This window comes from Ovis aries, chromosome 3 (genome assembly GCF_016772045.2).
Source record: "Ovis aries strain OAR_USU_Benz2616 breed Rambouillet chromosome 3, ARS-UI_Ramb_v3.0, whole genome shotgun sequence".
In the NCBI taxonomy this organism is placed as follows: domain Eukaryota; kingdom Metazoa; phylum Chordata; class Mammalia; order Artiodactyla; family Bovidae; genus Ovis; species Ovis aries.
In genome coordinates this window covers 14,374,547-14,389,968 of record NC_056056.1, presented here as the reverse complement: position 1 = coordinate 14,389,968, position 15,422 = coordinate 14,374,547, and the positions used below count along the sequence as shown (strand labels likewise).

The 15,422-nt window shown below is 48.8% G+C and overlaps 1 protein-coding gene and 1 long non-coding RNA gene across 9 annotated transcripts in view; one reads left to right on the top strand and one right to left on the bottom strand.

Annotated features, from left to right (window-relative positions):
- Nucleotides 1–10,262, bottom strand: part of GGTA1 (glycoprotein alpha-galactosyltransferase 1 (inactive)) — a 71,473-nt gene extending 61,211 nt beyond the window's left edge. For 3 of the 6 annotated variants that reach the window (XM_060411605.1, XM_042245197.1, XM_042245198.1), the window contains exon 1: nucleotides 8,921–8,981. Coding sequence is in view for 1 of the 6 variants with exons in the window: in XM_060411604.1 (XP_060267587.1) it covers nucleotides 4,399–4,426 (28 nt within the window). In the remaining 5 variants the exon portion in view is untranslated. Of the gene's footprint in view, nucleotides 1–4,398; nucleotides 8,982–10,005 lie in introns of those variants that run through there. The other 3 variants (XM_027965750.3, XM_027965749.2, XM_060411604.1) reach the window with 2 other exon arrangements.
- On the top strand, nucleotides 9,767–12,505 carry LOC105612353 (uncharacterized). 3 transcript variants are annotated; one of them, XR_009600111.1, is made up of 4 exons: nucleotides 9,767–10,433; nucleotides 11,330–11,490; nucleotides 11,873–12,031; nucleotides 12,176–12,505. It is a non-coding gene; the product is annotated as an uncharacterized LOC105612353 (long non-coding RNA). The 3 variants fall into 3 exon arrangements; XR_003588627.3 differs by lacking the exon at nucleotides 11,330–11,490; XR_009600110.1 differs by lacking the exon at nucleotides 9,767–10,433 and having other exon boundaries at nucleotides 10,561–11,490.
- Nucleotides 12,506–15,422: the final 2,917 nt, after the last annotated feature.

Genomic DNA, 15,422 nt, shown 5'->3' with positions numbered 1-15,422 from the left:
GGTAAACAAATAAACAAATCAATAATAATTAACAAGTCATTAAAGACATAGTTTCAGGTGGGGACAAGGGTAATAAAGCAAATAGAAGGCTGGCATGTCAGAGACTGCCTCAGGGTAGGGGAAACATGTTTCGGGGGACGATCAATTTTCACTGGGTCCTCTAGGGTCCCCAAGGACCTCTGCAGCCAGCAGCACGCTGGAGCTGGCTCATGCAAGAGCCAGTCGTTAAATTTTCAGGAACTTGGCGAGCAAGTTGTTAAACACAGTCACTATGAAAAATTAAATTCTATAAACTCAAGACTAAATGAAATGTAGTCAGATCAAAGGCAGTCATCAAAACTCATCACTTCCTAATTGTTTCCCTACAGGCTATACTCAAGGTTATTCATACCTATTGTATCTAGATGTAGTGGAGAACAGGCTCTAGCACCATGCTCCCCACTCATGGTGGAAATATTTCTACTATGGAAACTGGCAAACGTGACATATCAGGGTCTCTGTTGCTGTTTCGGCCCGTCATATGGCTTGCAGGATCTTGCCTCCCCAACCAGGGATCAAACGCGTGCCCCTACAGCGGGAGTGCAGAATCCTAACCACTGGCCTGCCAGGGAAGTCCCTGAGCTTTCATTTCTCAGCTGGTCATGAAACATTTACGGGCACACCGTGACCTCCAGCTCTAATCCTGGCCTTCCGTGTTTGTGGAAGTCTGTTTTTCCAGGGAGAGAGTGTGGCAGTGTAGTCCAATTCTCCCGGGGCTGTATGTGGGGGCGGTGCCTCCAGTCCTGAGGCAATCAACTTCCCTCTTCCTTTTTTAAGGCTTCCACAGTGAGGAAGCTAATCCAGGATCTTCAAACAGATCTGTCAGTCCCAGGAAAAAAATTGTTCTCTTCAACAGTAGTATTTAAGGAGGGCCCGTGGGATGGTGATTCATTCCTTCCTTCGTTTGTTTATTTATTTGACACATTAAATCTTATCATAAGTCTATTGTGAAGGTAAAAATTTAAAGGAACACCCTGCAGAGAACCTGTTTGTATAAATGTGCGTGGTCACTTCTTAATTCCTCTAGGTTTTCATACGTTGAGTTTCTTCCTTCAGGAATATAACTGCGCTGGTTAACAGCAGAATGAAGTTACTATCACTTCTACTAATAATAATGGTAACAGTAGTTGCCACTCACTAGCACCACGTCTGGAGAAGGCAATGGCACCCCACTCCAGTACTCTCGCCTGGAAAATCCTGTGGACGAAGGAGCCTGCTAAGAGTCGGACACGACTGAAGTGACTTAGCAGCAGCAGCAGCAGCAGCAGCAGCAGCAGCAGCAGCACCATATCAGGCACTAAACACATAGATTATCTCTCAAATCCACGTCGACCCATTTTACACAGGGGAACGTTGAGGCTCAGGGGCTCCATAACTTGACCAAGGGCAAGCTGCCCCTCTGAAAGCTCCCCAGAACACTTTTCCCTCTGGTAGGTATGGCCCTGTGACTCTGCTTAGACATGTAGGATTTCATGGCACTACTGGACCCCAATCCTTGGCAGCTTGGGAGCATTTTGTGACTTCTCAGCTTATCATCAGGACCCTTCTTCCTCCACCAGAATGGAATGACCTAGACCCTCCCCCGGCCATTCATCTGGACTTGGAATGCAGGAGAGTGACCTCAGCATGGTCACTTAGTAGCTTTGTGTCCTAAAGAAGAAGCACCGAGGCTCAGATGCCACTGAAATGTTACAGAGGCTCCAGTGGCAGCAAAAACTACAATTAGCTCCTGTTGGAAGACCCTAAGTGTGCTGTCTGTTGCCCAACTTCTACTAGTTCTGGGCAGCTTGCTTTTCCAGCTTCCTCAGGGATACCATGAACAACAGCAAAAAATCCTTCCAACACACACGCCTCCTCTGCCTCAGTGAGCTAGAAGCTTCATCCCTTGCTCGCAGCCACGGATTCTCCTGCGTTTCTCAATACATCAGCCTCAAACATTCAGGGAGCTTTTTCATGCCAGGGAATGAATTCCTAAGCACTCAATTAATTTGCACACACCCCCCTTCTGCACAGCTCTGGCTAACATGTGAAAATAGTTTGCCATACAAAACGCCAACATACAGACAAGTGTAGATCAAGCTAGAGCATCCAGACCCCGTCCCTGCTCTCTGGGGGCCATGTTCCCCTTAAAGTAAACCTCACCGTTGATTTTGTGAACTGTCTTGTCTTTCCCTGCAAATGCCAGGCAAGTTCCCCTTGGGGACAGCTGGCTGGCCACTTGAGGACTCGTGGTTTCCCTGACAGAGGAGAAAGGACAGCTGCACTTTTGCACATAGCTGCTGCCAAATACAACGTCACCCCGCTGGGCAGCTTACCCCACTCGGTGCCCCTCCAGACACCAGGGCCATCTGGATTCGGGAACAGCCCTGGAGAAGATGAGGATGACTGTTTCTCAGGGCCTCCTACCTTTGCCCGAAACACTCTTCCCTCTTCAGCCTCCGAATCTTGCAGGCCACAGTTGGAAGGTCACTTCCTCTGGGAAGCCCTTCCTGATCACTTGCCCTGACAGGTACAGACCCCTGCCCCCTGCCCGGCCCTCCTTGCCTCCCGTGCTTCTCCACCATGGCTCCCTCTGTGCAGCTGGCTATTTAATGACTGTCTCCCAAGCTGACTTCCATCTCTGCAGGGAAGCAGTGGGGGGACTGTACCTCTCTGTCCACTGCCAATCTCAGGTGTGTCTAGCAGAGATGCTGAGTGCATTCTGGATGCTCTGACCAGGAGTAAATGAAGATCTGGTGGCCCGATGAATGTTGGATAAGATCTGATTCAAAGCATGAATCTTGGCAAGAGGTGCATCTTTCAGAACCACAGTTCCTGGTACTCAAATTCACAGGTGGGAAGCTCAAAGCTTGGGATCTCTCTGTACACCTCAGCAGCTACTTCTCCCTGGCACATTTTTAGTTTGAAATGTTCATTTCCTGTGGCTTTGGACTTGTCTGCCTTTTGTTTAACAGCAGATAGTGCTCAAAGGGAAGTGTCCTGGATCACAGCCTCAAACCATTTTGTTAACAAGGAAACTGAGGCTCCGGCAGTCTCCACGGCCTGTGGAGCGAGATCAGCTCACTTTCAGCTCAGAGCTCTTTTCAGTGACCCCACCCCACCCACCTTGGCCACCCACCAGTTGGAAGGTCACTTCCTCCAAGAAGCCCATCCTGATCACTTGCCCTGACAAACCCCTGCCCCATGTGGCCAAGACCAGGGCATGTTAAAGTAAGGCTCTGAAAGATAAGACACCCAGACTGGGATGGAGTTGCGAACTTTCTTTAAGAACTAATCACAAGACCTGGCCTCTCTCTCCACCCTCTTCCAGCAGCTACTTTGCACTCGGGCTAATTCCGGGCTGGGCAATGCTAGGCAGGAGCCCTCTCTTGGGCTGGGGATGGATCTGCTCCCCAGCCCGTGCCTTCCCCTTTGTTTAGAATCACCTTCACTTCCCCTGCCCACAGCCCACCAGGATCTCCAAGTTAAACTATATTTGGAGTGAGGACTAGGCTTTCATGCCTCAGTTCTTTCACTTCATTCTTGAGAAACTTTGGCCAAAAGATCAAAACTCTAAGCCTCAGTTTCCCCACACATAAAATGGGAGGATAATTCCTGCTTTGCCAGCTTCACAGGGCTTTCGTGAGCCTCAAGCGAAGTGGATATATGACCTCACTTATCTAACTGGCCAGGAAGAACAACGCTATAGTATTTTTCCATTCCCATCAGGGTCCTGCAGTCAACCCACAACCAGCTGACCCCTTCCAGGGCCCCGTCCTCTACTTAGCCTTTCAGCCATGCAACCCTCTTGACCATATCCTTCTAGACATCCTCTCTCCCTCTGCCTTCCCACATGTGCCCCCTCTGTCTCAGCTCACTCACTCTCCAGTTAGGACCCAGTCCGGGGAGCAACTCCATGCTTTATCCTGCCGTTCACATCTGCTCACCACACATGGCCCGAGACACACCCTGCAGGAAGCATATGCCCTTACACCCAGATCCCTGGAGAACCCCTGCATGCAGTTTCCCCGCGGACACAACATGTAAACACGCACCTCAGGTCCCCACCCCACTGCCCTCGCCACCTCTCCTTTAGGAAACTCTATCTGGCAACAAAGTTGGAGCACAGTGCCAGCAAGAGCCGCAGCCAGGTCTGACCAGAGGTAGCCGAGGGTCTGGCGCCTCCACCCCCCATTGCGACAAGCTGAGCACACCAGCTCTTTGTCTGGAGATTTCTATGACATACTTTTACTTCCTCTTTTTAGAAACTGCAAGGAATTTTATAAATAATTCTGGGTTCAATACACTAAATGACGACCCCCTTGCCTTCAGTCCATGGTCCAAATCTACATCACTCTTTGATTTCCCAGTCTGACCTACCTGGCCTCCCTCTTGCAGGAGCGAGCATGAAGCTTTTTATCAGCAGAGCTTTTCAGCCCAGGCTCAGAGGGGAGGTATTTTGTTCTAGGTCTGACAGGCAGCAGAGGCGCAAACTCAGTCAGTGGAGGCCACTCTCAGCCAGCAGGGTGAGCCAGGCAAAGAGCACTGTGGTCACGTGCACAGTGGGTTCCAGCAGTTCATGGTCAAGGAGGAATATGACATGTGACCAAATGTATCAGAGTGTGCACTGCAGGATGTCCAGAGATCCATGTGGGGAAGTGCCTAATTCATGGTGGGGGGCAAGAAGCAGAATGAAGAGACTGGCATCTTAGAGATGATTAAGCTGGGTCTTGAAGGATGAGTAGGAGTCTGTAAGTAGGTTTTTAGGGGAGGAGGGAATGGTTTTCTAAGCAGAGGAAGCAGCATGGGGAAAAGCCCAGAGGTCCCAAACCAGGAGTGGACCTGGATCATCAAAAAAGCAAGAGAGTTCCAGAAAAGCATCTATTTCTGCTTTATTGACTATGCCAACGCCTTAGACTGTGTGGATCACAATAAACTGGAAAATTCTGAAAGAGATGGCTTTGAGATCCAAAGAGATCCAAACCACTTGACCTGCCTCTTGAGAAACCTGTATGCAGGTCAGGAAGCAATAGTTAGAACTGACCATGAAACCACAGACTGGTTTCAAATAGGAAAAGGAGTGAGTCAAGGCTATATATTGTCACTCTGCTTATTTGACTTATATGCAGAGTACATCATGAGAAACGCTGGACTGGAGGAAACATAAGCTGGAATCTAGATTGCCGGGAGAAATATCAATCACCTCAGATATGCAGATGACACCACCCTTATGGCAGAAAGTGAAGAAGAACTAAAGAGCCTCTTGATGAAAGTGAAAAAGGAGAGTGAAAAATTTAGCTTAAAGCTCAACATTCAGAAAACAAAGATCATGGCATCCAGTCCCATCACTTCATGGGAAATAGATGGGGAAACAGTGGCTGACTTTATTTTTCTGGGCTCCAAAATCACTGCAGATGGTGATTACAGCCATGAAATTAAAAGATGCTTACTCCTTAGAAGGAAAGTTATGACCAAACTAGACAGCATATTAGAAAGCAGAGATATTACTTTGCCAACAAAAGTCTCTCTAGTTAAGGCTATGGTTTTTCCAGTGGTCATGTATGGATGTGAGAGTTTGACTGTGAAGAAGGCAGAGCGCGGAAGAATTGACACTTTTGAACTGTGGTGTTGGAGAATACTCTTGAGAGTCCCTTGGACTGCAAGGAGATCCAACCAGTCCTTTCTAAAGGAGATCAGTCCTGGGTTTTCACTGGAAGGACTGATGTTGAAGCTGAAACTCCAATACTTTGGCCACCTGATGTGAAGAGCTAACTCATTTGAAAAGACCCTGATGTTGAGAAAGATTGAGGGCAGGAGGAGAAGGGGATGACAGAGGATGAGATGGTTGGATGGCATCACCAAATCAATGGACAAGGGTTTGGATGGACTCTGGGAGTTGGTGATGGACAGGGAGGCCTGGCATGCTACGGTTCACCGAGTCACAAAGAGTCAGACAGGACTGAACAACTGAACTGAACTGATCGAGTCCTTATCTTCCGAGATTGTTCCACAACAGTTAGCTTGGAACTAAATTCAGTATCTCATTGCTCAACCTCAGACATTCCTGTTTCTGTATTCTCTTAGCAAGTAGCACAATTATTCATTTAGTGATCCCTGACAGAAAGCCAAAAGGAGATAATGAATTCTGTTCTGGAGTTGTCCAGTCTGCATTGCCTTTGGGACATCCAAGAAGAGATACCCAAAGGGCAGTTAAACATGTGAACTGGGGGCTTATAATAGAGATCTGAACTAGAGATAAAGATGATTGTTACAGAGCTAGCACTTAAAGCCACGAGCATGAGTCAACTTGCCTATTTACAGAGTACAAGGACCAGATCTTTAAATCTCCACTCTGACATGAGAGAGCTCTTTCCTGAGCCCATAAATTCCTATTCCTAAAATCACAATTCCAGCCACCATTTGGTCCCTTCCCCCAGGAGTCATGCCTCCCAATGACCTCCACCGTGTTGCTGTTTTTCAGTCGCTAAGCCGTGTCAGACTCTTTGCAGTTCTAGGGACTGTAGCTCGCCAGGCTCCTCTGTCCTTCCCTACCTCCCCAAGTTTGCTCAGATTCATGGCCATTGAGTCAGTGATGCTAACCAACCATCTCATCCTCTGCTGGCCCCTTTTCCTTTCGCCTTCAGTCTTTCTTAACAACAGGGTCTTTTCCAGTGAGTTGGCTCTTTGCATCTTATTTCATATTCTTCACCCTGATCATGCTGTGTTCTCCAAGAACTCTTAAGATGCTATCATAAGAATAGAAGCTATAAAATACTACTATCCAGGCACTAAAAAAGGCTAAAACAAAAAAGATGGACAATACCATATCTTGACAAGGATGTGGAATAATTACATTTTATGCTTTGCTGTGGGAATGTAAAATGGTACCCTTTATGATCCCACAATTTCTCTCCTAAATGATAACAAATGACCACAAAAGACTTCTTGAAGAAATAATAGCCCAAATTGGAAATAACTCAAATATCCATCAACAGGAGAATGAATATGCAATGATGGTACATCCATAAAGTGGAATACTATTCAGCGTTAAAAAGGAACAAACCAATCATATACACAACTTGGGTGAATCTAACAAACACTGTGCCAAATGAAATAAGCCAGACATGAAAAAGACACACAGTACAATTCCATTTATGTGATGTTCCAGAGCAGGCAAAATTAATCAGTGATGAAGAAAATCACCAACTGGTTGCTTGGAAGGGTGGAAGGAAAATTCACTACAAATGGGATCCTGCTGCTGCTGCTGCTGCTGCTGCTGCTGCTGCTGCTGCTGCTGCTAAGTCGCTTCAGTCATGTCCGACTCTGTGCGACCCCATAGACAGCAGTCCACCAGGCTCCGCCGTCCCTGGGTAATTCATATCTCATATCTCATTTTGGGTGATGGTTACATGAGTACAAACAACTGTCAAAACGTGGTAAACCTAGCACTTACAAACTGTGAATTTAATTGTATGAAAATTATACTTTAGTTAAAACTTAGCAAAAGAAAATAATTGCAAAGTATCTAGAAAATGAAAACTAAAATAATGAGAATATACAGGGCAGAAAAGGTGGCTCAGCAGGAAAGAAGTTGGATCACTGGGTCAGGAAGATCCCCTGGAGGAGGGAATGGCAACCCATTCCAGTATTTTTGCCTGGAGAATCCCATGGACAGGGGAGCATGGCAGGATGCAGTCCATGGGGTCGCAAAAGAGTCCAATTCGACTTAGCGATTGAGTGTCCACAAATGCACAGGGCAGAAAACATTCAGTTAAAATACAAGTATATTTATGCTATGAATGCACCTATATAAATGTCAGCCCCCTCCCTTAACCTAGTCCCCCTTCAGTCTTTCTCCCCGCACCCTTGCCTCAATCTCCATGACAATTGCCCATTAATAAGTTTCTAGCCATCCTGAGAGATGATGCAATGCAAAGAGCAGAAGCCTTAGAGACAGAGCTGCTCTCAAATCCCAGCTGCAATTTAGGAACTGAGTGCCCACCAGCAAGTTACTTGGTCTCTCAGCCTACATTGCCTCAACGGTAAAGTCAGTTGACACCTGTTAGGCTGGGCAAAGCAAGCTGCAGTGTGCTGATTAGTTTCTGGAGAACCTAATTCTTTTGACCTCAGCCTGTGAAACCAAACTGTATGTGAAAGGCTTGCTGAAGGCCTGGAAAGCTTAGCGAAGGAGACTCCTGGGCTGTTTCTCCCCTGAGGGTAGAGAGGCGGCCCTGGGGGTCCTGGTGTTAGGGTCTGGGTGGGCCGATGCTAAAAGCTCAGAGCCACCAGTACCGGGAAAAGGTGTTCCTGACCAATGACTAAGGACACAGGTTTCCTGGCAAGGCTTGGCCACTGGTGGGTCTTGCCCAAATCACTTTGCACACCTCTAGACTCAGTTGCTACACCAAAATGGGCCAGATCAGACTGGATCTGAAGAATCTGATACTGAAAACAGCCTCCAGGGTTTCCCAGTATCTAGAGGAGGAAAAGACAGACCTGAACTGGTTCTGTTTGAAAGATGGAAGGGAAAGATCAGCGCCCTGCCGCCCAGGCTCCCCTCCCCCACCATGGTGCCCCTTGAGCCAGGCCTCTAGGCCTCTCAGGGGCAAAGTTTGAAATCCCCATAACCAGATGAACCCGAGGGACGTCTCCAGCGCTAGCTCGTTCAGTCATTGTGCACCTGTTCCATGTAACAATAACTAAGAATCTGCACCTGCCCCCCTCCCCCCTCAACGTGGTAAGGAAGGCAAGGAAGACCCAGAAATGACTCCCAGGAAGGAAGAAAGAACTTCGTGTGGCCCAAGAGGTGCTGAAGGACGACAGAACACCCACAGCCTTCCCCCAGGAGCACGCGACCCCCCACCCACCCCAGCCCCTCTGCCCTTGGCATTTCCTCACTCACAGCTGTCTCTATTTCGTGGTCTCGGAAACGGAGGCTCTCCCTGGGAAAGGGTTTCCCAGCTAGGAAGCAGCTGGGCCAGATGCTCCCCGCCCCACCTCCGGCCCCTTGAGACCCACCCATTTCTAAGTAAACGGAGGAGGCCACGAGGCCTGCTGAGGAGGAGCGCAAACGACAAGCAAAGCCACCAACGCCGCCGCAGGGGCTCGGGTCTCGCCTCCGCAGAGAGGAGCGCGCTGGCGGACAACCTCCGCGTCTAAGCCCCTCCCCTCCCCGGCCCGCGCGAAGAATGGGAATCTCAAGTCGCTCTGCTTTCTCTCCTTGCGTGCTGACATTTTTTTCCACTTTACTGTTTCTTGGACGCCTTTCAAGAGTTTGTGCAATCATTCTGTTTAGCTGCTTTTCTGCCATTTTCAAACGCAGGGTGGTGTCCCTTTGGAGTGGGAACGTGGTGGTCTGAAGACTTGAAGGGCCCCGATCGCCTCCCATCACCCCGACGCCTCCGGCCTCGTAGCTGCCAAAGTTACTACGTTTGAAACTTTCCCCGTGCTGGGTGTTGGGCTTGGTCCTCGGCTTTCTGAGCTCCCCGACCTTTCCCTCTCGGCGCCCCGGCTCTGGGGGGTTCCTGGCCCCCTCCTTCGCCCTCCCAGGAGCCCCGTTCCCGGAGGGATCCTCTTCCCACCCTGTCCAGGGCGAGGGCGCCCCTTTCCTCCTCCTGCCCCGTAGATGGGGCAGAGCCCTCCCTCCTTCCGAGACTTCCTCGGTGGTCCCGCCCTGCGCCCCCTGAGCCTGCCTTCTCCCGCCTCCACCACCCCCGGACCCTGTGGGAAGCCCTGCCCGCAGCCCTTCAAGAGGCCAGAGTCCGGAAGGCTGGGCAGAGGCTGCGACGGGGACGGGATGGGACAGAGACCGGGTCAGAGCTGGGCACCGCGGGAGCGATCAGAACAAAAGCGGGGACACGGGCAGGGCAGCAACAGGGCAGGGCCGGGGCGGCGGCCCGTCCCCTCGTCGCGCCGCCCCCACCCGGCTCCAGCCCCCCCGGGGGCTCGCGGGCTCAGGGGGCTGGGGCGGCGCCTCGTGGGACCCACCTGATCTGCAGAAGCTGGGCGCGCTGGGGGCTGGCCGGAGCCTCGGCTCCCCGGCGGCGTCCTCGGCTGCCGGAACAGTCGGCTCGCTGCCTCCCCCCGAGCCCCGCGGGGCGTGCCGGGGCGGGGTGTGCCGCCTGCGCTCCCGTCTGCCGGCCGCCGGGCGCTCCTCCGGGGCGGCGGGAAGGGGCGCGAGGGAGCCGGTGGGCGCTGGGCAGAGGGCGGCACGCTCCCAGCTCGGCCCGGCCCGCGGTGTTTGTGCAGAGCGGGTCCCGCCCCGGACACGGCCGCTGGGAGGCCCCGCGCGCTAGTGCGCGAGTGCCGGTGCGCGTGTGTGTCTGGTGGCAGGGCGGCGCAGGGGGGTGTTTGTTTCATTTTCACTCAGGCGGAAAAAAGCCTGAAACCAGCAAAAAAGGAAAAGACAATCCCTGGTGAGGGTGGCTGGGCCTCTTTGCCTTCTTGGGCCTGCGCGTGGTGGGGGTGGCCGCGGGGCGGGGGCGGAGGGGGTACCCGGAGCATCGGAGGGTGGGGTGGGGTCTGTCACCCAGGACCGCGGGGAGGGGCCCCGAAGCCCTGGCGCCCCGCCAGACACGAGGGAAGAGGAGAGCCTGGGAGGTCTGATCCACTGTTTGTTTCCTGGGGAAGGAAGGGTGCAGATGACAGCGACAGGCCGGCAGCCGGGAGCCCCTCTCGCTGGAGCCCCCAAACATCCTGAGCTCCGCATGGGAGGGGCTGGTCACTGGGCACCTAGCGACGGCCCTGCCAGGGTTTGTTCCCAGACTTAGTAGTCTTCGGGCCCAGAGTTCCTCAAACAGAATTCTGCACAGGCCCTGTGGTTCTCCACTAGAATTATTTTAGAACGGAACTAGAAAACAAATCCCCCCCCCAAAAAAAACTATTTCAAAGTTGGTGCTTCTGAGCCCAGCGTGACTACATTTCACTTCTGGTGAGTTGATGTAGGCACATCCGGCTGACTTAGTTCTATGCTGGTAGCCACAACAATTATCTCACTTCTTGGGCTCCAGACCATACATTTTGCTGCTGCAAAACACAAAATTTTATTTGGTGGGGATCATTTGCCTTTGAACTTCAGGGGCTAAGAAATTAGCTTCTTAAATATTTTAACTAGTTGAAACTGTAATTTGACACCATGAAAATGGCACAGAGACTGGGTATGATGCATCATTTTAATTGTTTCATGCTAATGAGAAAAGAACAGAGCCCTGATCAAATATGTGAAGGGTATAAGAGGCTGCAGGAGGCCAAGTGACTTCTGGAAACCTGGGAGGATGGAGGTTCCTGATGATTCTGAAAACTTTTACCTCAGATTGGGACTCAAACCCAGCCAAAACCCTGCTTGGGACTTGAACCCACATGGCTGGAACTCAAACCCAGCCAAAACTCCCAGTACCTGGTTTCAGGACCTAATGAAGCTCAGGTTCTTGATGTCTCATTGCAGAAAGAATTCAGTGAGAGACAAAGTCATAGGTAAGAAGTGGATTTATTCAGATATAGAAAGCAGCACACTCCAGAGAGTGTGGGCCATTGCAGAGGGCAAACTGGGCCACGAAATTTGGTGTGTTTCATTTTTATAGGCTGGGTAATTTCATATGCTAATAAGTGAGGGGATTATTCCAACTATTTGGGGGAAGGGGTGAGAGTTCCAGGATTTGGGCCATCGGGCCCACTCCTTGGTCATTTAACAGTGCTTTGGAACTGCCATGGCACCTCTGGGTGTGTCATTTCACTTGTTGATTGAGGATTAAGTTATCATCTTTGGTCCCATTTGGTTCTAATCGGTTTATGTTGTATCCTTGGACTATGTCATTCTTTCAAAAGTTGTGCCCTGACCCTTTCCCTCTTGTTACAGTTCCTGCAGAGTAAATGGGTGGGCGAATTGAATCATCAACCCCACATGGCTGCTCAGGAAGGAGGTGTTCCATGACAATCAGCACAATACATCCTTTGCAAAAGCACAAACCACTCCATTATTGTCTTGGGTGAACTCACTTGCAATAGTTCATTAGTGGTGAGTATCACAGTAAATATACGAATGATGTTATACTAAGTGCATCATTCCCCATGTTTTCATTGTTGCATCTAAGGATGCATTGTTTCAATTGTTCAGTCCATCAAACTGGACAATAAATGAGTTTGTTTTTTTTTTTTTAAGAAAACTATGACAGTAATTCAAGTGGCTCAAATGATAGTTCATCGTGATCAAAATCAAAAGACCAGGACACAGGAAATAGAACATGTAAAAACATCCCTCTGCTATTATACGCAATGCAAAAGGTTTGATTTCAGCAACACATCACCAGTCACATTAATTTAATGTTTTTATTGTGGATTTTATTGGTTTTGAGGTTGCGTTTGTATCTACTTAGAAATGTTGTTTTGGTTTTACGGTTGGTTTATAGAGTGTGAGCATGACAGCTTCCTGGTTAATTTTAGGTTTATACCTATTTCAGTAACAATAAAATAAAAATAATTTAAGTCAATACTTTGGATCTGGATTTGTTTGTTTTGGGAAGGCCTATCTAGTTCTTCCTTGGTGGCTCAGCAGTAATCTGCCTGCAATCTTGGAGACTCGGGCTTGATTCCAGGGTCAGGAAGATCCCTTGGAGGAGGGCATGGCAACCCACTCCAGTATTCTTCCCTGGAGAATCTCATGAACAGAGGCACCTGGTGGTCTATGGTCCATAGGGTCACAAAGAGTCAGACATGACTAAAGCAACTGAGCAAGTATGCACAAACATATAACTCTCAAAATCTAACTGGCAGTTCTACTGACTGAATGGCTGATCTGTAAAACACCTTCAAGATTACACACATTAGCTTTGGGTTAAGACTTCTAGGTTTAAGGTCTTAGATGAGTCATTCTTCCTGTCTGAGACTACTTTGTGTCATATGCTGAAAGGGAATAAGGTGACTAGTTCATGGTAGGGGCAAAATCAAAATGGGATAATGTTGGGGAAAGGGCTTTGGAATCACATGAGTGTGAGGCTGAATATTGACAGAGGGATGAGGCAGATGAGCACAGGTAGCTCTGATGACTTGCCAGGCATTGCTCCAGGTGCCTCTCACATACTTCAGCTCATGTCATCCTCTGTGCATGCTAATCCCATCCCCCAATTTTCAGAAAAGAAAGCCGAAGCAGAGGCAAGTTAGGTAACTTTTGTTCCCCACCTCTCTAGGTCTAACCAAAGTGCTCTGCATCCAGAAGGCCTTCCTCATTCTTTTAACAAATACTTAACTGGGACCTCGGTATCTGTCAGCCCCTGATCTTCAAGCTGAGGATATCAAGGTAAACATGTAGCATCGTAGCCCTGGGGGATGGCTGCAGCCCAGACATTAAACCAAGAAGACCCACCCAATGAATGATTTGGGGACCTTTGTGATCAGGGCTCTGAGGGATAACTACAGGTTGCAGGGGACCCTGAGACCAGAAGAAGGAGGAATTCACCAGGTGAAGACTTAGGGGAGAGCCAAATCTCTCTTTGACCCAAGCAGAGCCAAAGTCTTTAGGGAGGAGGAGAAAGAGCCATGAGTGTGTGCTGGAAAGCTTCAGCATCACAAAGATAGCCATTTTCTGCAAATCAACCTATATGATCAAAACAAATCCCAGCAGAGTTTTGTGTAACTTGGCAAGCCGCTCTTAAAACCTGAATGGAAGAGCGAAGGGCCATGTATAACCAAGACAGTCTTGACTAAACAGGGAGGTGAGACATGGGCTGTTGTTCAGCCAAATATCAAGACACACCATGAAACTCTAACAGCATAGGCTTGGTGCCAGGATGGATTACTGGACTAAGGAAACTAAATAAGGAGCCTACGAAGAGTTTCCACAAGCATGTGGACACTCAGTGTAGGCCAGAAATGGGGCTACAGATCAGCGGAGGAAGAATAGACTTCAGAGAGTATTGCTGAACCCAAAAGAATTGGAAACAGGTGGGCAAACAAAACCTTGCATGGGCATGCTCATAGCATCGCTATTTATAACAGCAGAAAAGCGGAAACAATCCAAGTGTCCTTCAAGCAGTGACTGGACAAAGAAAACCTGGTACATCCATACAGTGGAATATTATTTGGCATAAAAAGGAATGAAATACTGATTCATGTTACCATGTGGATGAACCTCGAAAACATGCTAAGTGAAAGAAACCAGACACAATAGGTCATGTATTGCATGACTCAACTTTATGGAAATATCCAAAATAGACAAATTCATAGAGACAGGAAGCAGATAAATGGTTACCAGGGGCTGGGGGAGGGAGCTCGGGAGTGACTGCCAAGTGGGTACTTGGTTTCCTCTTGGGCTGATGAACACTGTGGAAATAGACAGTGCCGAGGGCTCCACAGCACAGTGAATGCATTAAATGGCCTGAACTGTGCACTTAAACACGGCTTACCCATTTTGAATGTGAATTTTATGTGATGACCTTTATCACAATTTTAAAAAGTGTTTCTGAGCAATCCATATGAAAAGTAAAATTAGATTCCTAACACACACATGTGCACACACACACACATGCCACAGAGCACATGGGAAACTGACCTAAAGGAAAGAGAAACTAAAACCTTCAGAGGAAAATATCATTATTACTCCAGAATAGGTAAGTGTTTATTTAAACACCTCCAGAATAGGTAAGTGTTTATTTAAACACGCACACACAGAGCACTGACCTTAAAGAAAAATATAAATAAATTTGACTACATCAAAATACAAATACAACACATACTGGAAAGATGCCACATGAATTAATGGGCAAACTGCAAAATGTTTGCAAGGTAGAAAACAAAAAAGGATTGGTATCTTGAGTCTGCAGGACCGCCTGCAAATAAACAGGAAAAAAAAAACACATCTTCTTCTTCTATTTTTATACCTGGCTAAGGACCTGAGTGAAATGTCACTGGGTCAGAGTTCACAGGTGTCCCCTTCGTAGCACTTATCATAACTGTAGAAACAAAACTTTCTGTGTAGCTACAAGCCCCATCAGTCCATTTCAGTTGATGGGAAATTGTCTGTTCAAGGCTTTTGTGGGGAAGAGCTTATCAGCAGGGGCATGCTGGGAGTGAGCGGGAGGGGGCAGGGGGAAGACCAGGGTCTGCAGAGTTTGATGAGCCAGACCCACATAAATCCCGGCTCAAAGAAATGGGAAACTTTCCCGGAACCAGAGACACACAGGGCCCTGGAGCCCCAGGAGATGGCCAGCCGTGCCCTTCAATTTACAGATGAGGAAATGAGTTTCGGACTACGGGGGAGTGACTTCCTCAAAATTACCTACTAGAACTTTTCAGAGCTGGGTTTCATTCTTTTTTCTTTCACGTGCTCCTCAGGCCCCAGAAAGGAGGGGAAACTCTCAGGGCCAAAAGGGGAAAGTGTTCAAAAGCACCTTCAGAAATAGTCAAGTTAGGAG